Source organism: Epinephelus moara, chromosome 7, assembly GCF_006386435.1.
Source record: "Epinephelus moara isolate mb chromosome 7, YSFRI_EMoa_1.0, whole genome shotgun sequence".
NCBI classification, from domain to species: domain Eukaryota; kingdom Metazoa; phylum Chordata; class Actinopteri; order Perciformes; family Serranidae; genus Epinephelus; species Epinephelus moara.
This window is the reverse complement of record NC_065512.1, coordinates 16657328-16672132: the sequence shown is the minus strand read 5'-3', so window position 1 is coordinate 16672132 and position 14805 is coordinate 16657328. Positions and strand designations below refer to the sequence as shown.

Sequence of the window (14805 nt, the reverse complement as noted above, 5' to 3'; positions counted from 1 at the left end):
TCATTTCAACCAATCTGACGTAAGAGTCCGTCTTTCTGATGTCATATTGATGTCAGGTGCCAGCTTTTCTCCATCAACTTATAGTGAAAATGTCGAATTACTTTCCCCAGTTTTTTAAAGCATTTTCTCTGTTTTCCAAATGATCTTGTGACCCCCTCATATTTATCAGGTTGGAAGCCACCTCTCTTGGGGTAGACTGACAGCCATAAGAAAGAATTACTGATGACAGTAATGTTTGAGCAGAGATCAGATCATCATGACTCAGTGCTCAAATCCAGCTGTCGTGACTTAATTTCCTGCTCGTGTTGTGTCACCATTTGTTAAATAATATCCATATTATTATTAAAAATACATATGATTTGTCTGCTTAGCTCTGCTTCCCCTTTTGAATGGAGGCCTGTCCAAAACACGCAGTTTACATCAGATAACAGCACACAGCCCGCAGCGTGGTCACAATAAACGGATAAAAAGAGCAGGATATGCAAAGCCACGCAGTGAAAAGCCTATTCATGTCATCCTGAGGTGCACCAACAACTGCTTGGACTGGCTTGTCCCTCTTGTGTGATGTCATCCAATGGATGAGTGGCTGGCGGCTGCGATGCGCATGTATGCAGTCCACTGCCTTAACGCATCACAGCGAACCGCACTTGACAGCTTGCCAGGTTAGAGGGGGGGAAAACACACTCTCACACACACACATACACACACACACCATTCAAGGGAGGAAACCAGACCTGCTGAATTTCCACCAGCCAGCCGTCATCCGCATCCAACCCGAGGAGGTAGAGGGTTTCCCGCAGCCTCTCTCTCTCATCGACATCTCATGCATCATTTTTGGGGATTAATTATGTTTCTCTCCTAACGCACAGATGACAGCGTAACCGGGGCGGTAAGCTGCTCAGATACCCAAAACACAGCCGCTTTGTTGCATCGGATCTGTTGTGACTGGACATGAATTCGGCGGAACAGACGGTTACATGGTTGATTACGCTCGGGGTGCTGGAGTCGCCGAAGAAGACCATCTCGGATCCTGAAGCGTTTCTGCAGAGCTCCCTGAAGGATGGGGTGGTGTTGTGTAGGCTGCTGGAGCGGCTCAGCCCGGGGTCCACGGAGAAAGTAAGGGCAATATACATCCACCCCCCTTTGCTCCCTTCTGCATACACCAACCGCCCGCCCCGTCAGCGTGTCTGTGCGCCGCTGCCCAGATCCGTGAAACCGACGCGGTTTGTTGTCTGGCTTCTCTTTCTGCCCACTGGTCCATGAGGCGATTTCTTTTGTAGGTCACGGCAGCCCGGGTTATTGTCTGCGAAAACAGCACTATGTTACATGGCTGCACATACACTGATGTCACAGAAAGGCCGCTGTTTCCTCCGCGTATTGATCTGCTCTAAACATCACAGCAAAATAATTGATCTATGAGGTCTTTATAATGAAGGCCTCGTTTATTATGCGTTTAATGCAGCTGATTTAAACACCCTGCAGATCTGATCGTGTGAAGCCCCTGTTTAATATTCCTCTTTAATCCAGGGCGATGTGGCGTGTATGTCAGTGTATTTTTCACACACTCACAGTATGGTTAGTCAGGGATGACTAGCTCTCTGTACACAGACCACAGCAATAAGAGTGGGCCGCCATTGACTGCAAAGGCGCACACAGACAGAGATGGACCCTCTCCCCATTTAAAGAAACAGCGCAGTGTTTGTGTCTGTCAACGTATAGCGTCAGCCACCTAAGGGAGGCAATGTTTTCCTGAAAAGAGAGGAGGCTGCTGCCTGCACCTCCACATAAGCAAATGAGATATTTGCCTGTTAAATGGCAAATACGTCTCCTCTATTTTCCTCCATGTGGGTGTTGTTTAATCTCTGAGACATATCCAAATCATGTTTCAGTGTTTTGCATAGGCAACAGGAGAGGGCTGGATGTAGATTAAAAGGCATATTGTGTTTGAGATAGTCTATTCTGGAGAAGGCGGAAACAACTGGTACTTCATCCTGATTGGTGAAATCCAGTGTTGCTGATTTTAATTCTGTTAAATCTGCTGCCATCTCAGGTTGGGAGGATTTTTTAAATGTTTGACACATAACTGCTCAACTGTCATAGATTAATGTCTCTGTCCTGCCCCACAACTATATGCTTACATTGTCAAACACACTATTGCTGTGATAGATTAATCCAAATGGTACGAAACGGCAAAATTGTGACAAAAATCTCTGGTCAGAGAAGACAGCTTACTGTAAGTCCTAAATTAAATCTTAAAGGTCTAGTGTTTGGGATTTAGTGGCACTTGGTGGTGTAGTTGTAGATTGCAACCAACTGAAACTGAAAACCCACGAGTTTCGCAAAACTACAGAGACATTTATAGTTGAAAAATAAACTTCTCAATGCTCTCTGGTGGACAAATGATGTAATGGTGAAAGGCCCAGTGTGTAGGATTTAATGGCATCTAGTGATGAGGTTGCAGAACTAAGGGTGCTTTCAGACCTAGAGTTGTCTTGCTTTGGTCTGAATCAGGGACTCATTTTCTTACAAAGTTGTATAATTGCCTAGAGTTGGTTTGTGTTGTCATGACAGCATTTACAAGTGGACCAGATAAAATGCCTTGCACGAGAAAGCTGCTCTTGATTGGTCAGAATTTCCATGTGGGATAAATCCAGGAAGTAAACAAAACGTTGAAGAAGAGTACACTTGCAAGATAAATGTGACACTTTCTAATGTCACAATGGAGGGACAACTACGCAGGTTGATTTTAGCGCTGCTCATCGTGGACTATATTGCTGTCATTGTTCATTTTAGTCAAACCATACAGTTTGAAAACGAGGCGCGGCTCCAACTAGAAAACAATGTTTTGATGCATTGGATGTGCTGAATGTGCATATTAAGGCAGTACAGGAGGAGGTGCACATTAATAATCCTCCAGGACTGTAACATGCTCATGTTTAACCCAAACAATGTGTCATGTGACTGCAGTTGGTTCAGATCCAGGTCAGTACACGTTCTCACCACAAAAGAACCGCACCAGAGTTTGTTTGTAACCAGACCGAGACCACCTCTTCAAGAAGGTCTTGGTTAGTTTTGGTGCGCACCTGAGTGTGATTGCTGTGTTCACACCTGCCCAAACAAACATCACTTAGGCGGCAAACAAACTTGAGTTTGATTGAACCGCACCAAACAGGGCAGGTGTGAAAGCACCCTAAGGCCCTGTTTATATGACAATGATTTCAACTACAGCGGCGTTTTGGGGGCCTGAAAACGTAACGTTTTGAAAACGAGTCCCAGAGTGCAACTTTCTGGAAACAGCAGCGTCTCCGTTGTCATGTAAATTTGCAATATGCAGTTCCTCTGAAAACGGAGACTTTTCGCACATGTGCATTACGGTTCCAGTCACTAGGCATGCCGACCGTCACAACAACAATGCGGAGCTCTGTTTGTGCTGCTCACCCCGGTGATTTGAAGTGAAGTGTAGATCTGTTACTGTAGCAACTCCACCTCGTCGTCCATCCAGACAAAGTTATCTGTGCATGCTTTTGCCATAGTGTCTTCTTTGTTTTGGTTTGTAATCACCGCATTGTAGAGGAAGGCGCTTCAGTGCAGGTGCATGGCATCATGCCGTGGTGTTGCTTTGCAAATTTACACTGCCACCCATTGGCCTGGCGTGCATTCTACAGCGTTTCCAGTAGAATAACGTCGTCATATAAACGCAGATGTTTTTTAAAACGCAAAGGACAGACTTTTCCGTTTTTAGAGAAACCATTGTCGTCTAAACAGGGCCTAAAACTAGAACTTCGGTGGCCGACATGAAAAAGACAAAACAAAAAAAGCCAGTGTTTCAGTTGTTCGTTCTGAGCTACTATAGAAACAACATCACATCTGTATGTAGATATAAACTGTTCATTCTAAAGGTATAAAAACACAATTCTTATTTTTAGCTGATTAGAAACTAAAGAAAATATAGTGATGAATATTATATACCATTTATACCAACAGATGCCCTTTAATCCTATACACTGGACCTTTAACCTCAAACATATCTTTGGTGTGTTAGCACTGACATTTCTTGGTACTTGGTATCAGCCGACATATACACTTAAATGATACATGTGGGATAGGCTTACACTGATGGATTAATCTGTTGTGCTTTAAATACTACTGCAACCCCCACCTCTATGATCATCACTACTAATAATACCAATATTTTCCCCATTCTGTGCTTCCCACTTTTCCCCTACATTGACATGTTGCCCTTCTATAATGAGTCAGATATCTCTAAACTCCCATGGGCCTGTCATATTGTGCCTCTGTCTGGCCCAGATGTGGCCCTCATGTGGTTCAGTTGTGGCTGAGCAGCTCTGTATGTGGGCCAGTAGACAGTGTGATGTGTGGTTTAAAGCTGGGTCAGATGTCACTTGCTATCAGGATAGATATTAGTACTGTATAGACCAGAGATGATATTGTATCATGGTTCTTTTTGATTAGCTGTAACAGGCCTCTTTACCTCCATTACTTGCATCTTTTCCTCACCCTTTAGATTCCTCCCAGTTACATTGTGATGGAGAGATAAGAGATGTGAGGATGGTGGACATGAGGCTACATGTAACCTATTGCCTAATCCCATCTTTACTGTTCATTCTTTAAGAGATGGTTGACTCCAAATCAAAAATACATATTTTTCCTCTTACCTGTAGTGCTATTTATCAACCTAGATTGTTTTGGTGTGAGTTGCTGTTGAGATATTAGCCATAGAGATGTCTGCCTCTATGGCTAATATCTCAACAGCAACTCAGCAGCAATGTCTCTTTCCAGAAATCATGACCCAGCTAGTCATGATAACCCACTGACCTTTGTTTTGGGCAGTTTCATATAGACACTAATTTCTTTCTAATTAACTACACCATCCAACTGTATCACTGTCCCTTTAATTAAAGGATGCCCTATTCTAATGACACAATGTTTTGATTGCTCTAGTGTTCACTTCCTAGATCATCTCTGCCCTGGACACACTTAACAACAAGCACTTCTCAGTAGGTAGTCAGAGGCAAATTAGGAAACATAAGGAAAACTGAAATTGAGAAAAATGAGAAATGTGGAGGCCAGAGAATGGCTAACGTTGCTAGTACAATGGATTAAATATGAGCAAAATGTTGAGGAAATTGAAGGAATTTGGAATTGAAGGAAAAGTGGGAGGAAAGGAAAAATATGAGGAAAATGGAAAACATAAATAACAAATATATTCACAAATGTTAGAGCCTAGAATCAAGACAAAGGAGATGGGAAAACAGGTGTATGATTGTGTGCATTGAGGTGTATTACTTCTTACTTTATACACCGTATTTTCTATGAGCTGTGTGACAAAGCGTGTCACTTCTATAAAACTGGTTACTGACAACATATTTTTTTAATAAAATATCCTGATTGTTACACATTTTTTTCATAATGCTTCATAATGCATTCATAATGCTAAACAGTCTAGTTTAAGGAGTCCTTATCAAGAATATTTATGCTATGTGTTATTTATTTAGCCTCAAAAAAGTATGTAACAGTTGGGCTGTGATAAATGTGAGGTATCAGGGTGTTACATTTTACCACGGTATTTTTGAAACCTCATAGGTATGATTTTCAATGCAGTCAAAAGTTTAGAGGCTCCTCCTTCTATAAAACAGTTAGGTCATAAATGCTGTATTGTAGTACACAACACTCACCACCAGAGGTCAGTCCCCAGTGGTGAAACAGGCTGATGAGCTGAGAAAGAAGGCGACTGTGACTGGTGGGGATAACGTCACAGGACTAGTGAAAAAACGGCACACACCTGTATGAATACTGGTATATTTGTAATCGCTGGTTGTTAGGCTGAGGGTGTCTGGTTTAAAATTTAACATATCGCCCAACCTGACATGTAGGCTAGACAATGTCATGCATGCTACCATGACTTATATCAACCAGCAGTGCAGCTTTATATGTTCTTTTTTTTACCCCAGTGAAATGTCAGGAAGGTAGGAGTAGATATCGTCTTAGATTTTGGGTATTGATGATATTGTAAGTAGGGATGAACAAGTACACTATTATCTGTATCTGTGTCTGTATCTGTGAACCCAGCTAAATTATCTGTATCTGTAAAAGTACTCAGAATGGGCAGAGTTTAAGCTGAAAGTGGGTGGGATTTAAGTGGAAGTTGTTATTTTAAGCATGAAATTGATATGGGTTGATCAGACGATGCTATAGTTATGATTTGTCTAAAAAATTACAGCCAGCTACCCAGTTGAGGATATTCCTTCATAATTAATACGAATATTGATACATTTTATTCGATGATACTCATAGTCGTGAAAAGTACATTTTCTGTACCGCATCCTTGTTTCATCCGAGTACTTGGCTTAAACTGAATTATAACTATTATCTTTTTCTGGTTCTAAAAGCTGCATTACAGCAAAGTAATGTAAAATGTTTTTTTGACACACATTTTAGTTGACAAAATGTTAAAATATTTATTTAAATTTGTGGCTATGCATTTTTACAGTTGAAGAATGTAAGAATCACTTAAGCCCTACAACATTAAATGAAAATTAAGATGTCCATTTCCACATAATTTTCAGTCCTAGCTACAGGGAGCCACTGGAAAGAGACTAAAGGGCCTCAGGTACCCTACCCCTGGTCCAGCCCTACTTTCAGGAAGGTTATAATGTTTTAGATGAGTGTAAATTCAACTTTATGGTAATTTAGTTGCTTTGTAATAAAAGGTATTTCTACTATTTTGTCCACTCTGTTTATATCAGTGAAGCTTAATCTTTGTTACAACATTTTTCTTCTTTAGCATCATGTTAAAGTAGGTTGTTATAAAAACCAGTGCACCCATAGGCTACACCATCAGTGGGGATCCCTATTTGTCAACGTCATTTCCCTCGACCCAACACCACAGCCTCCTCCACTTCCCCGCTGCGGGATCAGTGTTCAGCCTGCCGGAGTGTCAGGCCCACTGCAAACACACACACACACTGTATAATGCATATCGAGACTGAAGATACACTTTCAGGGCTGATAGTCTCACACACAGCAGCAGAGGGAAGAGCAACAAACCCGCAGCGAGACCTGGAAGTTTCTTTCTAACCCGCGTTTCCGTCTTTCCAGATCTACCAAGAGCCGAAGAACGACGGCGAGTGTCTGAGCAACATAAAGGAGTTTCTCAAGGGCTGCACATCGTTCCGCGTCGAGGTGAGTGCCTCCTCAGATATGGGTTTATCCCGTGTTTGTACCACACCTTGTCTGCCTTATATATCCACGAGAAGTGCTTTTAAAACCGCACGTTAAAGAGGAGCCACTGCTCCATTAAACAATGGGCTCATGGAGTGGACGGTGACAGGGGGAGGAGGAGTGAGCTGCAAGCCGAGAACAATCACCCATCGCCCGGATGAGAGAGACTGGCTTGTCCGTGCAAGTGTCGATACATTTGCAACATTTCCACAGCCTAAACTAACTTTAATTGCCTATACTATCACATTGCAGCCTGTTCACATGTCCTGCTTTGGTATAAACGCGCCTTGGTCATGTTTACGCTTTTTAATTAATGCAGAGCTTTGTCCTCGGGCTCGTGCGTGGCTTCATTGTCACCACTGCTTCACACTGGCCCCTGTATCAACATTGTCTTGTTTAGCTGCAGCTTTGAAGCATATAGCACCATGGTTATGTAAGTAGGTCTTGCTCTAACATGCTAATTACTGTCTTATTATTGTAAGGTGTAAAGTCTAAACATGTTCCCACATCAAGTGCCTCACCCTTGCAGAGGTATATAGAAATATGTGGGTCTGTTGTGGCTAGTGAGAACACTTCGATAAGCTTAAGCAAATGGAGGACTGTGTGCTGGTAAAGGCTGTGTTGGCCAGTGCATAGAGGGGTCATTGAACCATCCTGGTTTGACAATACAACTCAGTGTTCTTCAGCATTGCCTCTCCCCGCTGAGTCTGCAGCCACTGAACAAGAGGTGGACACGGGTTGGGACAGAGCGCTGTTGTGTTATTTAGTGGGGAAAACATGAGATTTACAGGGTGTCTGCAGGTCCTTTTATAGTTTCTTAAATTCAGTTCCATAAATAAGAGGCCTTTAAATGCATAAAATAGTCTTAAATTGGCTTTATGAGGTAGTAATTACTACAAAAATCTGATTTAATTTCTTTTTGTCAAAATGAGCCAAGCTCTTCTCAAGCTTTTCCAAATCTTTAAACCTACCCCTGAACCTAAAACTGTATTTTTACGTTATACTTGCACTTACCTGCTGGTAAAATATAGATTAACTCACCCTAATAACCATATTTCTACATCAAACCTACCTCTGTCTGCACTGGACCATATTTTCTGTTATACCTACCTGCAATGCTTGAATAAGAACAAGATTATTCATCAAAAATCAGTCCTAAATGTAGTTAAAAATGGTCTTTAAAATCATTAAATGTTTTATATCTATAGACAGACTGCTGAGATCTGCGGGAAGCAAAAGACATCCGTCATTGTTTCACTAGGTGTCTGTCTGTTTTGGCTCACCACAGGGACATTTTCTGGCAACAGCGCTGAGCAATAATCTGCTTTTATTGGTAACAAATACTCAAATTCCCCTTCATAAACCCTCCTGTATGCCATGCTGATTTATGCCTTCACTGGCGGAGATACTGTGTTCAATTATTTTTGTGTTAGGCCCTTGCATGCGAGAGTGTGCTCAAATACATGACTTTTCTGGGTGAACCGGACAGAGCAGGATTACAGTAGTTTGGGACATGGCAGTCGTCCCGCTCACCATCTGTGGAGCAAAGATGGACCTTCTCCAGAGCCCAGAGCACTGCTGGCTCTGACCCCAGGTAGCTGCGGCTGCAGATTAGAGCGGCGGCCGCTTACATGGGGAAGACAAACAGACAGATAGACGCTGTGCTTTTGCAGTCCTGACCTACCTCTTTTTAATGAAGCTAAGCTGGTTGTCTGGCTGAACGTCAACAATGCTAGCTGTGCTTTGCTGTGTTTGCTTGTCTAGTGTGGATATTTCAGCAAGATGGATCTCTTTTAGATCTAATTTGGATACCTCATGCAGATTAGACACTCAAGAACATGTCTCACACTTTGGCAGCTGCTGTTATTGACCCTTGACCCTTAATGCCTTTGACCACAGGAAGTGATCATTAGAGTTCCCATGACCCCACTGGTCCCTCTGGAATAGTAACCTTACTCTGTGTCTACAATGAGAATAATCACAGATCCATCTGTCTTGACTAATGGGAGACTTTGACTCCCAATCCATCAAAAATGAAAACAAGGAAAGGCTGTTGAGTTGTTTATCTACCGCTGTAGACCTATAGTGCTGCTAAAGGTGTTTGGACAGTGATGTAATTTTATTGAGTAAAGTAGAGCATCAAAATTTTCCAAGCACAATGTGAAATCTTCAGACATGTTGCTTCCGCAAACCAGGAGTACACACCCAAAGATTTTCACTTATAAATAATATTTAACACAGAAACAACAAATCTTGAATTTTTCCTGAATAAATGACTAACGATTAATCAGTTATTAGAATTGTCACTGATGAACTGATCAATCAACGGAGCTCTAGTTAGCTCTTTAATAAAGCAGTTTGGATGAGTTCATAGTTATTAAGTTTAAGCCTTAATTTGAGGTGTTTACAACCATGTTAGCAAAGTAATATTACAGCCATTTTGATTTATTATCCTCTAATTTCAGTAGCCTGACATTGCCAGAACAAATGCGAATTAGTCTTGATCCTTTCACTTAATTTTTTCAATTTCCAAGGGGCGCCTGCGTGAGAGAAAATTGCAAACAGACCACAGCGTGCAGAGATGAGCTGGTATATTAAACTTTTGCCAAATCCTGTTGGAAGTACAGCCAACACACTGTACTTAAAGCTTCTTCTTAAGAGAAGCTTTAAGTACAGTTGATTTTTCTTCATTTAGCAAAAATATACCGTCCAGTTCATTCAATACTGACAGCTAGCGGCTTTAATAGCAAGTTTCACATCAGCTGCAGCCATCTTAGATGTTCTTTAAGATGCCACAACAGCGCTTCTCTTTACGACATGCCCCATACTAGAATGGACTGCACTTGTATAGTGCTTTTCTAGTCTTCCGACCATTCAAAGCACTGTTTTTACACTACATTTCACACACACACACAGTGACACACTGGTGGCCAGGGCTACCTACATGGTGCCACCTGCTACTCAGTAACCATTCACATGCACTCGCACCAATGTAACTTCCATTGGGAGCAATTTGGGGTTGAGCATCTTGCCAAAGGATACTTTGGTATGCTGCCTGCAGAAGCTGGGGATCGAACCGCCCGCTCTACCTCTGAGACGAAGTTGCCCTCATCAGTCAATCTAATTGTCAGATTAAATTATAGAAAATGTAATATCAATTAAATGCAATCCTTTTAGTTCCATCCATTTGTGTGTTGCAAAAGGACTGTGATGGTGAATATAAGATTCTTATATCTACATGACTGATGGAAGCTGACATTGGAAATTTTAAAATGGAAACAGGAAATGGGAAGTTGAGGGTGGGCCAGATGCGTTTGCCGTAGCAAAATAAACGTGAGCTCAAGGATTCGGCTGGTTCCTGGGCAACAATTTTAGCCCCCCAAAAGTAAGACAAACCTATAAAGGCATACTTATATTTGGTGGCAAATGCTTTGACATCTGCAGCAGCTCTGTAATGCAGCCATCGTCATTCTCAAATATGGATATTGGCCTTAAAAATCCAGTATCACATAGGATATATTCGTCACTTCTTGCTTGTCTGTGGAGCTTTTTGTCTTCATGAACTGAAACACATGATCAGCTGTCTGTTGGTCAGGTGACTAACTAGGCCGGGGAAGAATATCCCAGTGTTTGGCGTTAAAGACAGACGCTTAACTGCCTTGTCTGTATGTTTAGAATCATTGTTCTGTTGCTGTCAAGGGATGTGAACACTTTCAGTCACCCTTAAAAGTCAGTAACCCCAATGTTTTATTGTTGTATTCTTAAATCCCCCGCTGTAGAAGGTTGTACCGTACTGTCTGTAATACACAGAACCATTAACACTTCAATAATTCAGTATATTGAAGTAACCTCTCACTGAGATGTAATCATAAATCATTAAGTGTACTGTACATGGAGTTGTTGGTTGTAATACTCCGTGCAGGTGAACACTCATTCCCTCAATCATGACAAGTTGTGAGCAGTTCACCACGCTGTTGCAGCTTGCTGAGTCACACAGGGGTGTTGCACCGTTGTCTCAGCCTGCTCTGAGGGATCATTACCTGACTGTGATGCTGAGGCATGGCAGACATGTCGAAGCTTGTCATGTTCATTAGCTCCATGCATGAACGTTTGATTTACATCATTATGTCTCGCTGTGAAGACTGGTAACTGTTTTTTATCTAATGGAGAATTGTTGAAACGACTTTTAAAGACGGAGGAAGAACCAAACTCTTTTTAGTTATCATGAGAAAGAAAAGTTAAGTACAAATACTGGATGTAGTTGTAGTTTCAGTCCCAGTGGAAGTATTTATGGGTGAGGAAGAGGGTGCTTTCACATGAATGCTCCTGAAGGACAGCAAGTCTTCCACACTCACACACAAATACACACACAAACACCCTCTCGCAAAGCCTTCGTTCACATATTCCCTCAGGACATATCTGCAATCAGAGCGGAAGATGAAAGAGACTCATCTCACAGTCACTCACCCTCAGTGTAACCAAAGCGAGAGCAACTAATCACATGAAGCCGTTACACAGGAAGAGAGAGGACGACTACAGTCATCAACAGAGATACAATCGCTGCCATTCATAGTAACCAAGAGGCTAGTGAGAGTCACACTGACAGCAGTACACACCATGCTTACACTTTTACTGCCATTAAGGGAGAGGACTGGCATTGTTGTACATTTTTGTCAACAAATCCCATAATGCATTGGTCTGTTTTGGTACTTTCTGACTTCCCTAACCCGTCTGTGACACCCATGCCTTGTTCATGTTACTGTTAAGTACAAGTTTCTGACTTGTAAATGTTGTTCATGTCAACATTTGAGTTGTGGGACACTTCTGGAAGCTCTGATATGTCAGACATGGCACTTGGCTGTCTGAAATCTGCAAAAACTGTAATGTTTTTGAGAGTAGACATAAATAGAGCATCGGACCTCAAGGCTTGGAAAATATGAATGGGAGTCAATGGAGAGAAAATTATTATTTTCTGGTCCCAGTCATTAAATGCCTTGGATTACACAAATGTTTTGTGTGGGTCTAAATAATATTTTTTCATGTTAAGAGTTTGACAGTTTATTGTATGATTCTTCAGTTAAAGGCTGTGGAAACAATGTAACGAGAAAGACTACATGTCGCCTATGTGACGTCACGTCGTCACACTTTCCCTCCACTTTTTAACTCACAGTGCTGCTGCTGCGTCTTCTGCCACGATCTACGGAGCCATCAGATCAGGATGCCAGTGTGTTTTGTACCTGAATGTCACCATTCCAACAAGAACGGCTGTTCTTTCTTTCGATTTTCTTTCGAGGCGATGAAGTGTACCAGAGACACAGCCATGTTCCGAGTGTGAATGGTGACGTATATCATATGCGTCAAGAGCAGCGAAGAGCTGTAGTCCACAAAGCGCTCTCACACAAAACCTAACAGTATCAAACTTCTTCCCGCTAAATTGTAGCCTTCTTTGCACGTATAAATATATTAAAAATTCACAAAAACATATGTGAAATTCATGGCACAATTCAAAATAATTTTCATCTAGCCATTGGAACACATTATGAGAAATCGATTTTTAAGGTCCCATGTACCGGAAACGGAAACACACAACTTAGGAGCTCTATTGACGTGGGTTATTGAAAGTGCTTGCATTGATATATTCTGTGCAAGAATAGAATTGAAGTTCTTTTGACTATTTCTTACTCAGCGTTAGTGAATATTCTACATCCTGCTTTCTGCGTGAGTGTCTCCTGCAGTTGCGTCAGTATTTTATGTGTCACCCACCTCGAGAACGTGCAACGGTCAGGTTTGTGCATGAGTATATGAAATCGTATAATGCAGGTTTAACTGTGGCAATCAGGGGTGTGAATTACCAGTTTCATATCGTTTCTTTGGACAATGATACAATATTTGCAGATATCATAAAATCTGCCTGGATACTATTTCGATTTGATGCGATTCAGGGGCCTGCAATCAATATGAGATGATATCATATGCACCCATTTAACACAGTCTGTTACATAAGAAACTGCCACCCCTTTCCTTTTTACTGTTGGCCATAAAAGGTCAAAACAACACTTAAATAATGTAAATAATTGAACTGGTTAAGTGCAGTAAAGTTACTTTCAAGTGACTCCACTGACACACATAAAACAGCACGTTATAAGTTAGCCTTCTGGAAGAAATGTTTTCCTTTTAACCCAAACCATGATCTTTTCCCTGAAGCTTCAGGACTATCTAACGCAAAGCCCTGAAGGCAAACTTCTCCCAGCAGCCATAAAACATAGATTAACAGCAACATAATTTAACAAAAGTATAAGGTTCTTGTCAGTAATAACTGTCAAGGTTCACAGACAAAACAATTGTTGTCTCATAGTCACCCATTATTAGCTGAAGTACCTTTACATTGCATAAAAAGCCTAGGAGCTAGCGGATGTTTTTCTCTACTTGTAGCTTAACAAATTACATGTAAAATATACACTTTTATTACTTATTGTTGGTTTAGGTCGCTCCTGACAGAACAGCACGGTTGAATGTCAGCCTGCAGGCATGTTTTTTTTTCCAACTGAACATTTTTGAAACAGAGCAGCTAATGTTGCTGCAAGAAGTCAGTGAAGTCAGATGCACGGCCAGACCGGTACGTTGTGTTTTATCTTGCAACAGCATTGTTTACACATGACGTGCTGTGTGTTGACCTGTATTTTCTTTGAGATGGAAAATGTTTCCAGACTGCTGATTTATTCCTGAGTAAATAATATTATCGTCATTGTCTTTCTCTGGGCTGCTTACTGTCTGCCTGCTGCTATTTGATGGTGACACAGAATTTCAAAATAAAGGCGTAAAGATGACGATATGGATCAATGTTTTCACTTTGCATCGATGATATTGGAACATTGATCCTAGGGTTTATATAATAGTCCGGATCAATGGATCATTACCTCCCTGGTGGCAATCAAGCGAGAAGGCTAATGTTATGCAAAAAACGTCAACTTTGCCTGGAAGATGTTAATTCCAGGACTCATAACTCATCAAAGTCATTTACAAAGACTGGCCTGTTAAAGACCGGTGGAGACATCCATATGGCCTGAAGCAGAGCCTGTAGCAAATCAATTAAAGTCACGCGATGGGCGAATCAGCTTAGACGAACCACGCTGCTGAACCATCACACAGGATGGCACTCTACAAGTTAGCAGTAATTAACCTTGATCCTACTATGCTGTGTGGGTCCGGGAATTTGAGGGAAGTGGGCCTGGTGAGTTCCTTAGAAGTCCTTGAATTTGATGTTTAAGAAGGTGTGGGAACTGAGTCAGGAACTATGTAATTAAACATCAAGTAAACAGGATTACCCAACTGACAGGATGTTCACTACCAACGTGTACTTTGTGCTTTGAACATGTACCAAAAAAATATTGAGGTTCAATACCCAGCCCAATTTAAAGGGCCAGTGTGTAATATTTGGCATGGTTTATTGTCAATCTGAATCTGAATATTCTACCCATTAATATGTTTATATAAGTGTATAATCGCTATAAAATAAAATTTGTTTGGTTTTCGTAGCCTTATAATTATGCTTTTATATATATA

General features: G+C 41.4%; 1 protein-coding gene across 3 annotated transcripts in view; it reads left to right on the top strand.

Annotated features, from left to right (window-relative positions):
- Positions 1 to 643: 643 nt before the first annotated feature.
- arhgef7a (Rho guanine nucleotide exchange factor (GEF) 7a) overlaps positions 644 to 14805 on the top strand; it is a 41483-nt gene continuing 27321 nt past the window's right edge. Inside the window, exons 1-3 of one of the 3 annotated variants that reach the window (XM_050048788.1) lie at positions 644 to 782; positions 870 to 1116; positions 7120 to 7203. In XM_050048788.1, coding sequence (XP_049904745.1) covers positions 952 to 1116; positions 7120 to 7203 — 249 coding nt within the window. In that variant the 5' untranslated portion in view covers positions 644 to 782; positions 870 to 951. Of the gene's footprint in view, positions 1117 to 7119; positions 7204 to 14805 lie in introns of all 3 variants that reach the window. The other 2 variants (XM_050048789.1, XM_050048787.1) reach the window with 2 other exon arrangements.